The following is a 16,589-nucleotide window of genomic DNA, read 5'->3' on the forward strand; positions in this document are numbered from 1 at the left end:
CATTTCAGGATTTACCTGCTCTTCTTTACAAGATCAAAGATAGAGAGCAAAACAGATCCAGATCGGTGATGGAACACACAACGATAGACAAAAACATAGTTCAGTGTGAGCTGGAGAGAGATCTCAGATGTGTAGTTAAAGCCTCAGCGGGTTTGCGTGTCAGTAGGAAGGGGCTATTGCAGTAGCTCTGGTTATGAATGAGGACAGTTTGGTCTCAGGAGAAACACAGAAGCTCTTATTCAACAGTAGTAAGTAAGTGGTATCTTACCTAGACTGGTCTGAGAGTTAGGGTTCACATACTGATCATTGCTCCACTCCACCATACACTTGAGAATGGACACCAGACACTCCAGACCCTTTTTTCTCAAGCTCAGTTCCTACAACAACAAAAAACACACATTAAAATGGTCACACAACAGGCAAGGAGATCTATGGATAGTGAGTGTCCATTGGAAGCATCTCTTACCTGAGCAGGTGTGGTGCCAAGCTCATGCCCCACTCTGCCCTGTGCTATCTTCGATAGGTAATTGACCAGCCTCTCAAATATATTGGCAGCGTTCAGGTCACAGTCGTAGTTGACATAGATATCCACCACACTCTGGGCGTCTGTGAGGAGAGGCAAGAGACAGAGATGAGTGTCTGTCTGTCAAAGCCTCAGTAGTGGGAAGTTGTATCATACCTGAGGGCCGGGGAGACAGACAACCAAAGAGAAAGGAGTACTGCTGCTACCTCGCTCTCCCTTCAAGGTACATGAACCGAGGAGCAAACTGAAGTGAAGAGGGAATCCAGCAGCTTTTCTTTATTGGTAAAACCAACGTGTTTCAACACTTCATCAGGTTTTACAGATAGACAAAGCTCTGGTAATGTGAAGTATAGTAGACAAACCAGACACCGACCTGCACAGATCCTGGTGAGGCTCTGGATCACCATCCATTTATGATCATAGGAGCTGGTGGACGTCTCCAGGATGTAGAGGAAGATCTCCTTGAAAAACACCTGAGGGAAAAAAACTCAGTGATGAAACTCCACCATATCGGTTAACAAAACCCTGTCTAAATCATGTTGTAAGGATTCAATGGGAATAGGGTGCCATTTGGGACAGACCCATAATGAATCGAGACAGTTCCAGTACCTCGATTTGCATCTTGAGGTGAGTCTTGAAGTGGGAGAGGAGGGTGAGGAAGATGGAGAGCGAGAGCTCAAAGACCTCGGGGACGGAGGAGACGCCGTTCTTAGACAGCGCCACACACAGGTACTGCTTGATGGCGTTGATGAACATCTCGTTGGTCTTGAAGACGGGCCCCGCGTTCTGCAGGATGGACAACAGCAGCTGGAGGGACAGCACCTTGGAGCGCAGCTCGTGAGATCTACAGAGACAAGCAGAAAACAATGCTTACTTTAAGCATCCACATATAATACATGTTAAGACTTGCCATGAGCACGTAGATAATGTCATACTATCATATCATAATGATGCAGACTAATATACAGTGGTCATGCATAGAGCAGGGCTGTTCAATCCTAGTCCTGGAGGGCTGAAACACTTATGGTTTTCATCCTCTCCTTCTAATCAGAGACCAATTCAGACCTGGGACACCAGGTGAGTGCAATTAACTACCAGGTAGAAACAAAGTGTTTCAGCCATCCAGGACCGGAATTGGACAACCCTGGCTTAGAGGGGTGTAACATACTATAAGCCTTATTACAAGACATTATAAAACAAGTTATAAAGCTAAGTTATTATACCTGTAGGCTGTAAGTAAAGTTTTAACAAGAGGTTTAATCATACAGTCATTTTCTGTGGCCATATCCTACGGGTCTATTCATACAGTAGGTGTGACAGGGTATGAAGGAGAACGAACTTAGGATCAGGAGGTCCATCAGACAGTGGCTTCATAGAGAGTTTGCAGAGAGAGCGGAAAACTAGAAAGGCATCCTTCTGGAGGATATGGGAGAACTTAGCAACAGGAGACGAACCACTCGTAGCTCCAGATTCCTAGAAAACGAAACGCACAGATTCATCTGAGATTAACGAAAAAATTATACATTTTCATATGCACAAATGTACATGAATGCACTAAACAGATGTTAAAACTCCATAGACAATGTATGAATCCCAAATGGCACCCTATTCTCTATATAGTGCACTAATTCTGACCAGGGCCCATAGGGCTGTGGTCTAAAGTAGTGCACTATAAAGAGAATAGGGTGCCATTTAAGATGCATACAACGCGATTCTATGTTGGGGAGCTGTGTAGGTGGGCACCTGAGTGTCGTTGGAGGAGACAGAGATCCTGTCATCTGTCAGTGAGGGGGTGAAGCTGGCAGATATAGGTGTGCCAGGGATACCGTTGGTATGGACGTTCTCTGTGTCGCTGCCCAGCCCGCCCTCCTCCTCCACCGGGACTGGCATATCGTCTACACACTCTGTAGCGCTGCACACACTCTCCCTGCATTCTACACATACGCACGCACGCAGCACACACACACACACACACACACACACACACACACACACACACACACACACACACACACACACACACACACACACACACACACACACACACACACACACACACACACACACACACACACACACACACACACGCACGTAGGCAAACAGACATATGCATGTCAACCTCTCCTGGCTCAAAGTGTAGGAGAGATTGACTTCATCATTACTTGTATTTGTGAGAGGTATTGACATGTTGAATGCGCCGAGCTGTCCGTTTGAACTACTGGCACACAGCTCAGACACCCATGCATACCCCACAAGACATGCCACCTGTCTCTTCACAATCCCCAAGTCCAGAACAGACTACTGTATGAGGCGCACAGTACTACATAGAGCCATTACTACATGGAACTCTATTCCACATCAAGTAACTGATGCAAGTAGTAGAATTAGATTTTAAAAAGATACAAATACCTCTTCTGGAATAGCGGGACTATGAAGCAACACAAACAAAGGCACAGACACATGCAGACACACACACGATAACATACGCACTATACACACACGTACACATGGATTATGTGTTGTAGATATGTGGTAGTAGAGTAGTGGCCTGAGTGTACATGCTTAATGTGTTGTGAAATCTGTTGTCAATGTATTATAATGTTTTTAAAATTGTATATCTGCCTTAATTTTGCTGGACACCAGGAAGAGTAGCTGCTGCCTTGGCAGCTAAAATAGAACTTAGGATCATCTCAGAAAACATAACTGTGGGGCTAAAATTGTATCCTAAAGAAAGATCATTTCCATTTCAAAATCCATCCACCTTGTGCATGGTCAACAACTTTCTCAAGGAACTAAAGTGAGTCCAATTTTCTACAGACAAGACAGACTATATAAGACTATAAAGTTAAGAAAATGCCGTGTTACCTCCAACAACTGTACTGACAACTTCCTGCAGCATGGTCTGGACCATCTCTTGAGCCTGCTCCTCCTCATAGTTGAATGGTTCTTGCTCAACAACCCCTTCAGCATCTTGCGGAGAAAAACCTAGAGCGATGTAAACACACTTCACCATACTTACTAAAATCAGATTGAGCTGCAATGTAATTACTTTCAAGTTTCAGTGGAGGACAATATCCTGTAGGATTTAAGGGCCTAGTTGTAAGAGCAGTGTGCCGGTAACCGAAAGGTCGCTGGTTCAAATACCCTAGCCGACAAGGTGAAAAATCTGTCGATGGTGCCTTGAGCAAGGCACTTAACTGTAATTTGCTCCAGGAACGCCGTGCTACTATGGCTGACCCTGTAAAACAACACATTTCACTGAATATATCTGGTGTGTGTGACAGTAAAATATTTATACCAACAACAAAAAGATGCACATAAGTCTTTGAGAGAGTTATTTGACCATCACTCCACTACTGCTACCACGGCACAGCTACATCTGTACAAAACATATTAAACCGCAGAAGTCTCTGAAGAACATTTCATTATGAATCCCAATAAAGGACCTCTGCCTTGTAATACCTTGTAGAGTTCAAGGAGTCTAGAATGTACATGATATTTAAACATTGCCTATTTTCTATTAAGTGCACTACTTCTAAGTGCACCACTTCAAAAGTAGTGCACTATAAAGGGAATAGGGTGTTATTTAGAACATAGCCCTTGAATTCTGATGGAAGCTTCCTTCCCGCCATCTAAGAGCTCTGTAGCCCTTTACCGTCGTGGTAATTGGGCTGTATAGACAGGGCTAAATTTAAATGTTCCTTACAGAAGAAATATGAAAATAATATGCATAAGCATGGTAGAGTTTGGAGATTATGGGAAAATTATTAGTTGAGAACACAACAGTTCACCTGACAAGGCTGAATTCAAACATTACACTGTTAATTTCATGTACTGTACTTTTCACCAGTGTTGTAAAAAATACTTTAAAGTATTACTTAAGAAGTTGTTTGGGTATCTGTACTTTACCATTTATATTCTTGACAACTTTCACTTCCCTACATTCCTAAAGAAAATAATAATGTACTTCATACATTTTCCCTGACACCCAAAAGTACTCATTACATTGTGAATGCTTAGCAGGACAGGAAAATGGCGCATTTCACGCACTTATCAAGGGAACCTCTCTGGACATCCCCATGGCCACTGATCTGGTGGACTCTCTAAACACAAATGCTTTCATTTGTAAATTACTGTATGTCAGTAAATTGTGCTGTCTGGTTTGCTTAATATAAGCAATTTGAAATTATTTATACTTTTTATACTTAAGTATTATTTGAAACCAAATACTTTGACTTTTACTCAAGCAGTATTTTACTAGATGACATTCACTTTTACTTGAGTCATTTTCTATTAAAGGCATCTTTACTTTTACTCAAGTATGATAATTGGGTACTTTTTCAGGCACTGCTTTTCACCACATTTGTTGATATCGAAATCTGAAAATACTCTGGATACATTCAGTAACATGATAAGAATATTCCTGGAAAATGTAGGGTGGGTGCAACATAATACAACAAAATGACAAGGTGCAACATAAGAGAAATAACTGGTGTCTCCAAGTGGCCACACACCTCTCCAAAGTGTGTACACTTCCTAAGTGCTTTCAATGCACCTATGAATCAAAGAAGAGCCTTGAGCTATAAGATGTTTTACTGTAGCTCTCCTAGCTGTGCCATTGAGGAGAAAACACACTTTTACTGTTGTTGTTTACGCAATCCAAAAAACAGCCCATTATAAATCACAATCGGAGTCAAGTGAGCATCAAATCACAAGGCAATTCAGAGAAACAGATCATACTTTTGGTGTGCATAGAAAGGGGTGCGTTCAGGATGGTGTTCTGCAGAGAATTTCCTTCCCAATAGACAAACATCGGCTCATTCGCTTTGGAACATGTCATGTCATGTTGTAACTGTACATCAAACAGTGAACAAAAACGTTGACACTGTATATGAGTTTTATGATATGGGACATGTGATGTGCACATGGGTGTATGGCATCAAAGCGGTATTCATTAGAATCCTCAACGTCTCATGTTTCAAAATACATAGAGTCATCTTCATTTACAGCATTACTCTCTATCAGACAACAAAACATTTTGCCCAATTGCTGGGAGGGATGTGGGCAACCTCTTGTCACGTGTGGTGCTCAAGTTCAGAACGTCGGTCATTCAAAACCCATTCAGAGCTGTGACGCGCAGAGCCTGAGCTCTGACATCATTTATATTATGTTATTGTACAGCCACTGCGTTCCAACTTAGGCACTTATCTGTGACAAAATCTGCCATTTTCAAACTGTGTAAAGGGGCTACCATGGCAAACCTCTCTCTCAGCACAGAATGTATAGGAATACTAATTCACGTGCATGGATTTTACGTCTCCTAATCGAATGCAGTGATGAAGGTGACACACACTGAAATATGGAACAGTGATTTCCATAGAGACAGTAGAGTGATTTCCATAGAGACAGTAGAGTGATTTCCAGAGACAGTAGAGTGATTTCCAGAGACAGTAGAGTGATTTCCAGAGACAGTAGAGTGATTTCCAGAGACAGTAGAGTGATTTCCAGAGACAGTAGAGTGATTTCCAGAGACAGTAGAGTGATTTCCAGAGACAGTAGAGTGATTTCCAGAGACAGTAGAGTGATTTCCATAGAGAGAGAGAGACTTACCCTGTGCAGCAGCAGTGGTAGCTTGGTCCGCCTCCGTCTGCTCATTCTCAGCACTGCAGAACACAGAACCGTTCCCAGACTCCAGGTCCCCACAAGTGTTCTGCTCAGGCATCTGGGTGGCCTCCTCCTGAGGTGGGGGTGAGGCGGTGTGCTGCTCCTGTTTAGGGGAGGCAGGGGGCTCCAGATGAGGGGAGGCAGGAGGCTCCTGCCCCTGTTGGCTGACAGGTGACGGCTGCAGATGCTGCTGTCTCAGACGCTCCTTCTCCATCTGTCTGGCCTCCTGGAGCTGGTGAGACAAGGGAACACACAGACACACGTTTTCACTTAATGCATAGCCTTAGACGGCACAAAACATAACCATAGGCCAATTTTTTTTAGACCATACACTGTCAAGCCAAGCACTAAAACATCATTTTTTTTTCATGGTGTCTGGTATACAGGTCAATATAAGGAAACCAATCACAATGTTGGTACTAAGCACATACATTGTTTTCTGAATCCAGTGTCTTCAAGTCGTAAATGATAAACAATGTTACATTCTTGATTTCTGACTGGCATTGTGAGATTAGGTTTAAATGAACTCAACTGGCTGCCAAGTAGTGATGTCACAGCTCATAAAAGGTCAAAGCATTCAGTGCAACAATGCAAACACTGACCAAGGCAACATACTTTAGGGAATGCTATACTATATCTCTTTAATGCAGGGGGCTTAGTCAGGGTTGGCTCCCTGGTCGGGTCAGCAGCCAGCTGATAGGCAGGCCTGCGCGTCTCTACTGGAAAGAAAATCCCACTTGGCAAAGATAGCAGAGAGACGAGTCATGCCAAGATGCACACACACCCAGAAGAGAGTTCATATATCAGCAGCCACTTCAACACCAAGCAGCGGAACGCAACGCACTTCCCTGCTGCAAGCTGTACCTGACACACCTGCTTTCTGGACGACCTAGAACAATTTATCCTGTGATTTGAATGCTAGATATCATTGGAGAGTTTAAATAAACTTCAAAAATTATATAATTATGTTCCAGCTTCTTTTCCATTGATGCTGGAATCATAGAAATATAATTACTGGAATGGGAAAAGGCCCTCAGACACTTATGGGTACACTCAATATGGCCACTGGTCCACCCGTCATGGCACATTGACTTGAATGGGGATACCTGTTCTAGTCATTCTATTTCTATGGCCCAATTATGACAGAGCGAGAGAGAGCGCTTACTGCTTGGTTCTCCATACGTGCAAAGATAACATTGAGCATCTGTGTGAGGGTGGCCTTGGCCGTGGTCTGGTTGATGAGGTTCTTGCTGGCCAGGTAGATGTTGTAGCAAGTCCTGACAGCCTGCAGCACTGTGCCCTCGTGGATTTCGATGTGTTGAGAGGTCACCGATGTCAGCAGAGCCTGCAGAGTGACAGCACCCATTGAAATAGAATGCTTTACTCCTATGGGTACACCCTACATTACTGCTAGTATACCCATTACGGCATCATTGACTTGAATGGGGATACCCATTCTACTTCTATGGCACCGAACTAACAATCACTACCGCTCACAGTTAACAAGATATGCTTTTTATGACCAAACACAAAACATAACAACATGAGAATGTCCATTTTCAATCATTCCTATCATTAACAAATCAATTATGGTTACCTCCTGTCTCTAAAATCATGATATTGATGCTATTGCTTAGTGGGCAGTAATATTGAACAGTAAAAACCAATAACTGAGCATTACGTCCGCTATGTATCTGCCAAATGTTAGATTGACCAGTTTGGCACAACCTTGAGAAGAAGGGCCTGAACACACCATTGATGTGTGTTATCTGCTCAGTGGCGAGACGACAGAAAGACAGGCAGACACAGGCCAGTCAGGCCTGACACAGGATTAACGCTGAGGGGAGTAGAGGAGAGGCAGGCTGGGGCTGGTGTGTCTGTCACACACAGTGTGGAGTAGAAGAAGAGAAGAGCTCATACCTTTATAATTTGTAGCTGAACACCTTGGTCTGTCTGAGGGCCTTGAAAGCAGCCACATATCGTCTCGATGATTCTATCGATCAACCTCTTACCAGGCGTGGTGTTGTCTGGTGCGTTTCCAGTGAGGTGGCCATAAGCAATGAGTTTCTGGAGAAAGAAAGGTCAGGTTAACCCTCAATGGTGCATGTATTGGACAATAAATACAGACACATTCTGTAGACATATTTTGATCAGTGCCATTTGCCAAGATAAGACATACATCTAATGAAGCTGTTTGTGTTTGGGTGTGTATTTGTGTATTTGGGTGGGTATGCATGTGTGCACGTCCATGCGTGTAGTGTAACCTACCACTGACCTGTAAACAATCTAAAGATGTGATGACAATGCGAGGACATTTGGACTGGCAGGCTAACTCAAATGGCAGGAAGTACTTGTCTGCTTCAATGATGGTATCCTTGGACTTGACCGGTGGTAGGGTACTGGAATCAGCATTGCTGTCTCCAGGAGGGGGACTGGGGGGGGGGGGCACACAGTGGCAACTAAATGGTTAAAACATTAGGCCAAACAACATGTCTGAGGAACTCAACCACCTAACATTGGACATTTGTGCCTCAGTGAGCAATGGCAAACTGGTTACAGGGGTAGGGAGGAAAACAGGGGAGGGGTACCAGTGTCTGCTAGGTGGACAATGACACAAACACAATAGCTGGATTCCAATTCTTTACCCTTCTCCAGAAGTGTGCACTTGAACACTCCCTACTGCCAATGCTTCCATCAATCCAATGCTTTTAAATGCATGAGGGGAGATGTACGAGTGAACACATTTTGGGAGAAAGGTAGAGAATCAGGATGTAGCCAATGTCAGTTACAGTAGCTGGGGGAGCCAGTCTACAGAGTCAATATTTGTATCACACTTCTCGTTTCAGCTCCATACACCCTTCCTCTCGTTTCCTCAGACATTAATTCGGCTGGCAACGAAGAAGATCAGCCAAAACATTAATTGCATATTATTGCAGACTCGAGAGGCGTTCATCTCCCCAAAGCATATTTGTTTTTGTCAATAAATGTAAAAAAAGTGTCTTGTTTTTAACGTTGAGTGAGAAGTGATGAAAGCTTTATAGACTGCTGTGCTACAGTGTGTGTGGGAGTGTCCCAAATGGCACCATTTTCCCTATGGGCCCTGGTCAAAAGTTGCGTACTATATAGGGGGTAGAGTTTCATTTGGGAATCACATTGTGTCTGGTCAGTGTTCCAGCCTGGGGCCTGGGGGGTGGTGACTTGGACATGTGAGAGCTCAGGTGTGTCAGGGATGAAACCTCCACACAGAAGCCAACAGGAGATGTGTGGGTCACTGAGCTGCACTGAACTTTGGGCCTGTCTGGCTTACCAACCAACAACATATTCAGAAAGGAAGATTGTTGTTCTCAGGAGCCAAGAGAAGGAGACACATCAAAACAACCCATTATTTACTACAGACATTTCAAACACACACACACACACACACACACACACACACACACACACACACACACACACACACACACACACACACACACACACACACACACACACACACACACACACACAGTAAACCCACCTCAGCTTCTCTGTTTCTTCTTTAATTTCCTCTGAAAACAGGAAGAGAGAAACAATTAACCAAATACCTTTGATATTGGCCCTGCATGGCCTGTATAATGCTGTACATCAACAGCCAATGTTATATGGCAGCAGTAGAGGGTTTCATTACATGAAGGCATGGGCACTTTGTCAAATTAGCCGATGTCCTCCACGACTATACATTCCTGCCCTTGACCTTCATAGAAGATCCTGCCAAATTGAATACTCCATACAGATATTGATGTCCGCTGGCAATACAATTACAGTTGAGGTGCTCTGTGAACAGGACAGAAAACATCCAATACCGTAATATAATTTATCTTCATAGGAGCTACTGTCCATTTTATGATTACTTCATGAGTCATGATGAGATCATCACCAATGGCCTCATTATCAGTGACATCATCACCCCTGGCCTCTACCAACCAGGGTTGTATTCATTAGTGCACACAGTAGCGAAACATTTTGCAAAAATTAAAAAAGAAAACAAGAGTATCTTGTTGGACAAATTCAGGTAGGTCCATCCCTGTTCTGGATGGTTTTCTTGTGTTTGGTGTCTAGCGGATACTATCGAGACCTGTAGGACGGAGATCACTCTGGGCCAGATAAATAATAAGAGCAACACTGTGGGACCAGATACAGAGATAACCTCCTCCATCCATCATCATCATCATTATTTAGACTGCAATGGAACGGGATGCACTGACCACTCAACAGTGTACCAGACACAATCAATACAGAATGAAGATGAACTAAATAACAAACCTAGTGTTTGGTGGAATTCAGAAGAAACAAATGCACCCCATGACTTGTCAACCCGAAAGGCACTCAGTAAACAATTTAAGTATTTTTTTAATCAATCTTTTTTTCACCAAAATATACACCACATTTGACCCTAAAAACCATTCACTCCAAGTTAAGAGGCAGCAGATCATCCAGACGTTTAATGCAGCTAATTAAACATGTGGGTATCGGTGGAGCCAGTGAAGGAGAGGTTGGGGTCATGGTCATCATCCACCTGGTTTCATCTTGGATGGCAGTATACTTCTAAGCAATGGCGCATGTTAGGCTGGCTGCTTACATAGCTGACAGTGAAGTTGTGTGCATAAGATATGCAAGTCTATGTACTTGTCATACTGATTCATTAGTGAGCAAATAGTCTTTGGTTTTGACAAACTGGCTTTTCTGCTCTGGAATTACTTTCATTGCACAGCTGAAAGTTTACCCTGTATAGATGTATAGAAGTTCATATAGATGTATAGAAGTCCATATTATAAGATTAACTCATTTGGTAAGATACTGTCTAACAAACAACCTACACATTCTCTCGATTCCCCTTTAGATTTCTTCCTTAAACAAAACACATGAAACCATCAGGTACATCTAGTGTTGTATAAGTGTGCTCCAGATGTTTACCATGCTTAGAAGCAGGTGCAACCATAGACATTTAATTATTAGAACCGGCCCCACCCATTGCAGACTCATTGAATTTAATAGATACGGCCGCTCAAGTAATTATGTTTCTAAGACAAAATATAAATATGAAAGCAACATGTAAAGTGTTGGTCCCATATTTCATGAGCTGAAATAAAATATCCCCAACATTTTATATAAGCACAAAAAGCTTACTTCTCTAAAAAGTTGTGCACAAATTTGTTTACATCCCTGTTAGTGAGCATTTCTCCTTTGACAAGATTTTAATGTAATTTATTTATTAATTACATTTATTAATTTAATTTACGACCCTATCCCCTCCTCTCTTCTCCAGACCATTTCCGGAGACCTTCTCCCTTACCTCACCTCGCTCATCAACTTATCCCTGACCGCTGGCTACGTCCCTTCCGTCTTCAAGAGAGCGAGAGTTGCACCCCTTCTGAAAAAACCTACACTCGATCCCTCCGATGTCAACAACTACAGACCAGTATCCCTTCTTTCTTTTCTCTCCAAAACTCTTGAACGTGCCGTCCTTGGCCAGCTCTCCCGCTATCTCTCTCAGAATGACCTTCTTGATCCAAATCAGTCAGGTTTCAAGACTAGTCATTCAACTGAGACTGCTCTTCTCTGTATCACGGAGGCGCTCCGCACCGCTAAAGCTAACTCTCTCTCCTCTGCTCTCATCCTTCTAGACCTATCGGCTGCCTTCGATACTGTGAACCATCAGATCCTCCTCTCCACCCTCTCCGAGTTGGGCATCTCCGGCGCGGCCCACGCTTGGATTGCGTCCTACCTGACAGGTCGCTCCTACCAGGTGGCGTGGCGAGAATCTGTCTCCTCACCACGCGCTCTCACCACTGGTGTCCCCCAGGGCTCTGTTCTAGGCCCTCTCCTATTCTCGCTATACACCAAGTCACTTGGCTCTGTCATAACCTCACATGGTCTCTCCTATCATTGCTATGCAGACGACACACAATTAATCTTCTCCTTTCCCCCTTCTGATGACCAGGTGGCGAATCGCATCTCTGCATGTCTGGCAGACATATCAGTGTGGATGACGGATCACCACCTCAAGCTGAACTTCGGCAAGACGGAGCTGCTCTTCCTCCCGGGGAAGGACTGCCAGTTCCATGATCTCGCCATCACGGTTGACAACTCCATTGTGTCCTCCTCCCAGAGCGCTAAGAACCTTGGCGTGATCCTGGACAACACCCTGTCGTTCTCAACTAACATCAAGGCGGTGGCCCGTTCCTGTAGGTTCATGCTCTACAACATCCGCAGAGTACGACTCTGCCTCACACAGGAAGCGGCGCAGGTCCTAATCCGGGCACTTGTCATCTCCCGCCTGGATTACTGCAACTCGCTGTTGGCTGGGCTCCCTGCCTGTGCCATTAAACCCCTACAACTCATCCAGAACGCCGCAGCCCGTCTAGTGTTCAACCTTCCCAAGTTCTCTCACGTCACCCCGCTCCTCCGCTCTCTCCACTGGCTTCCAGTTGAAGCTCGCATCCGCTACAAGACCATGGTGCTTGCCTACGGAGCTGTGAGGGGAACGGCACCTCAGTACCTCCAGGCTCTGATCAGGCCCTACACCCAAATAAGGGCACTGCGTTCATCCACCTCTGGCCTGCTCGCCTCCCTACCACTGAGGAAGTACAGTTCCCGCTCAGCCCAGTCAAAACTGTTCGCTGCTCTGGCTCCCCAATGGTGGAACAAACTCCCTCACGACGCCAGGACAGCGGAGTCAATCACCACCTTCCGGAGACACCTGAAACCCCACCTCTTTAAGGAATACCTAGGATAGGATAAAGTAATCCTTCTCACCCCCCTTAAAATATTTAGATGCACTATTGTAAAGTGGCTGTTCCACTGGATGTCATAAGGTGAATGCACCAATTTGTAAGTCGCTCTGGATAAGAGCGTCTGCTAAATGACTTAAATGTAAATGTTATTGAACCTTGATTTAACATCATCCATCCACCTGACAGGTGTGGCATATCAAGAAGCTGATTAAACAGCATGGTCATTACACAGGCGCATCTTGTGCTGAGGAAAATAAAAAGCCACTCTTAAATGTGCAGTTTTGTCACACAACACAATGTCATAGATGTCTCAAGTTGATGGACCATGCAATTGGCATGCTGACTGCAGGAATGTCCTCCAGAGCTGTTGCCAGAGAATTTAATGTTCATTTGTACACCATAAACGGCCTCCAAAGTCATTTTAGAGAATTTGGCAGTACGTCCAACCAGTCACACTACCGCAGTCCACGTGTAACCATGCCAGCCCAGGATCTGCACATTCGGCTTCTCACCTGAGACCAGCCACCCAGACAGCTGATGAAACTGTTGGTTTGCACAACTGAATAATTTATGCACAAACTGTCTAAACCATCTCAGGGAAGCTCATCTGCATGATCGTTGTCCTCAACAGGGTCTTGACCTGATTGCAGTTCAGTGTGGTAACCGATTTTAATGGGCAAATGCTCACTTTTGATGGCCACTGACACACTGGAGAAGTTTTGCTCTTCAAAGATGAATCCAAGGTTCAAATGTACCGGGCAGATGACAGACAGTCTGTATGTCTTTTTTTAAGGTATCTGTGAGAAACGGATGCATATCTATATTCCCAGTCTTGTGAAATCCATAGATTAGTGAATTTATTTAAATTAACTGATTTCCTTGTATGAACTGTAACTCAGTAAAATCTTTGAAATTGTTGCATGATGCCTTTATATTTTTTGTTCAGTGTATATGCAATTGCATTTTATTTATTGTTGTCAACGGCTGGCAAGCATAAACCTCCTGGCACGGGATGTTTTTTCAGCACTACCATAGACTGACTTCAAGGAATTATGGATCAGAACTTTCTGTGGACAGTTCACTACTTGGGACATTTTTGAATCATAGCCTATTTAGACTATTACGACTAGAGACCAAAACCGTGGACACAATTTGTAGTGTACTTTATAGGGAATGTGGTGCCATTTGGGATACATACCTTATCTAGTGTTGTTATGCAAACTCTTGTCCCATTGCCACAGTCTGGCCCACAGTACCCTTCTTGAGCCACATCGTTCACTGTAATGTTGTTGTCGGTCTCCACAGGGTGGGACCAAACTCTCAGTGAATATTGCATCAATTGCTAATGTTAATCCTGAATTAAGATAATGTAATATAATATATTTTTACCATGTTTCCTCTCCCTAAAAAATGACAACAAAATCTATACAAATCTTTGTATCTGTGTGAATCTGCCAATGTAATCACTGTCAACATTATTAAAGCAATGATGGCAGCATACAAATAGTCTTGCGCTGATCAAAATGTAAAACTAATGATTTAGTATGGATTCGTAACTAAACACGCCGTCTTTGGAAGGCACAGAGTAATTACTGGATATTGGTGTGGTCACAATGGAGTGGACCACCCCTCTCACACCTGCGACCTCTCCCAGGCTACACCCCAGACGACAACAAGCATACATATCCTAACAAACTAGATAACTGGTATTGATCACGCTTGATTTTGTTTTCGGCCCAGTATTTGAATCGAATCCCGATTCTGCAGCGATTTAAAAGCAATACTTATTTTGAACGCAGCCCACATTGAGAACGTTACTACAATGAACGAATTGCAACGATGTATCCAAGCACTTCATGTATCGAACCGAGAGTTATTGGTGCAGTAGCACGATGTGATGTGTGTAACCTATGACAAATGATGATGACACCCCAAACTTACACATTGCCACAATATAACTTACCTAGTGCCACCTCACAGGCTTTGCGCAACTGGGAATGATGAGCTTTTTTCACCTCCTTATCGGCTAAAATCTTCTCCAGTGCTCGGTTTAAAAACATGTTTCTCGTTTTACTCTCATACATGATGTGATGGAACTGTATTCAAAGCTGCTGCCCCGTGGACAGAATAGTGTTGTTATAGTCTTATTTTTTTAGAGCGGGTAACATTGGAGCACTAAGAAGAAACATAAAAATATCCTTTATCCCAGAAAGGAAATCCCACCGATTTCTGTCAGCAACCTGTCAGCGCCATGTTGAAAGGAAGTAACGTCATTCCGTCACTTACGTCAGGGGGGGGGGGGGGTTACTCCTATGCCATTGCTTTACATTGGGTCATTCCACATAGCTATATCACAGAGGGTTAGTTATAAAACATGTTTTGTCTATATGCTGCTGACTGAGGCAAATCCCCCGCTGGCTATACGGTTTTGGAAACATTTGGAACTTAACTTTCATATGAGCAAGACATTCAAATGGAGCCAGCAGTGGTCCATACCTTCAGTTGAGAACCCAAGAGGGTGACTGGCTGTTAGCCCCTTGGGTCCTCAAGAGCTAGGGACATCAAAAACTTTTGCACCACTGTGGATCACCAATTAATGTTCACTGTATTATATCCAGAATAACAAAATATATTACACATTTACACACTGTCAAAGAAAACTGCCTTGAAAGCCCATACAATTTAAACCATCTATCAAATCAAATATAACTCCCATTAAATAGGAGCTTAAAGAAATAATTCACCCAAATGCAGTGCTTGACTTGGACTGAAATAGGTGCTTGTACTAGATTCAGGTGCCAGTACTGTTTATATTTAGGTGCAGGAGCTCCACAATACTTATGATCTAATATTCTACAAGGGGAACGAACTCAAGCAGTGGAAATTTGAGGTGCCGGTGAGCTCCTGCCCAAGTCAAGCACTGCCCAAATTACAAAATGCGTTCCCCTCTTTTGGCAGCAATTAGAGCTGTGGATCAGTTTGACTAGGATTCTACCAACTTCGCTTAACTCTTCAGGCAACATATAGTTTGATTGGTAGAATATATTTATGTTCTGTTTTTTTGGTCAACATTTCAGTTGTTTGTAAAAGTTGAGAGAAAATAAGTTGTAGTTACTAAAATAGGCTGTTTCATTTGATTTATAGAATATATTTATTTTCTGATTTCAATTTTGAATAGCATAAAAGTAGACTAAGACTTCTGGATGCCCTACATTTCTGTATAATTTCTTGGAGAAGTTGTCAAAATGATTTGTGTCATAAGTTACATTGTTGGCCTTCCGAGTGGCAGAGCGGTCTGCATCGCAGTGCTAAATGCGTCACTACAGACCTGGGTTCGATCCCATGCTGTATCACAACCAGCATGATCGGGAGTCCCATAGGGGGGGTGCACAATTGGCCCAGCATTGTCCGGGTTAGTGGAGGGTTTGGCCCGCGGGGCTTAACTTGGCTCATTGCGCTCTAGTGACTCCTTGTGGCGGGCCAGTTGCCTGCAGGCTGATCTTAGTCGTCAGTTTAACGGCGTTTCCTCCGACACATTGGTGCAGCTGGCTTCTGAGTTAAGCGGGTGGGTGTTAAGAAGCGGGGCTTGGCAGGTCTTTTTCAGAGGACGCATGACTCGACCTTCGTCT

General features: G+C 43.7%; 1 protein-coding gene across 2 annotated transcripts in view; it reads right to left on the minus strand.

Moving 5' to 3' along the window:
- Positions 1 to 15,225, minus strand: part of LOC124041896 (brefeldin A-inhibited guanine nucleotide-exchange protein 1-like) — a 29,597-nt gene extending 14,372 nt beyond the window's left edge. For both annotated transcript variants that reach the window (XM_046360016.1, XM_046360015.1), the window contains exons 1-13: positions 14,924 to 15,225; positions 9,705 to 9,735; positions 8,463 to 8,619; positions 8,108 to 8,254; positions 7,353 to 7,532; positions 6,134 to 6,419; positions 3,389 to 3,508; positions 2,267 to 2,457; positions 1,863 to 1,996; positions 1,133 to 1,367; positions 897 to 996; positions 467 to 606; positions 269 to 377 (exon numbers count right to left, since the gene is read on the minus strand). In XM_046360016.1, the coding sequence (XP_046215972.1) occupies positions 269 to 377; positions 467 to 606; positions 897 to 996; positions 1,133 to 1,367; positions 1,863 to 1,996; positions 2,267 to 2,457; positions 3,389 to 3,508; positions 6,134 to 6,419; positions 7,353 to 7,532; positions 8,108 to 8,254; positions 8,463 to 8,619; positions 9,705 to 9,735; positions 14,924 to 15,044 (1,951 nt within the window). In that variant the 5' untranslated portion in view covers positions 15,045 to 15,225. The remainder of the gene's footprint in view (positions 1 to 268; positions 378 to 466; positions 607 to 896; positions 997 to 1,132; positions 1,368 to 1,862; positions 1,997 to 2,266; positions 2,458 to 3,388; positions 3,509 to 6,133; positions 6,420 to 7,352; positions 7,533 to 8,107; positions 8,255 to 8,462; positions 8,620 to 9,704; positions 9,736 to 14,923) is intronic.
- Between the last annotated feature and the right edge of the window lie 1,364 nt (positions 15,226 to 16,589).

The sequence above is a fragment of the Oncorhynchus gorbuscha genome, linkage group LG08 (assembly GCF_021184085.1).
Source record: "Oncorhynchus gorbuscha isolate QuinsamMale2020 ecotype Even-year linkage group LG08, OgorEven_v1.0, whole genome shotgun sequence".
Lineage (NCBI taxonomy): Eukaryota > Metazoa > Chordata > Actinopteri > Salmoniformes > Salmonidae > Oncorhynchus > Oncorhynchus gorbuscha.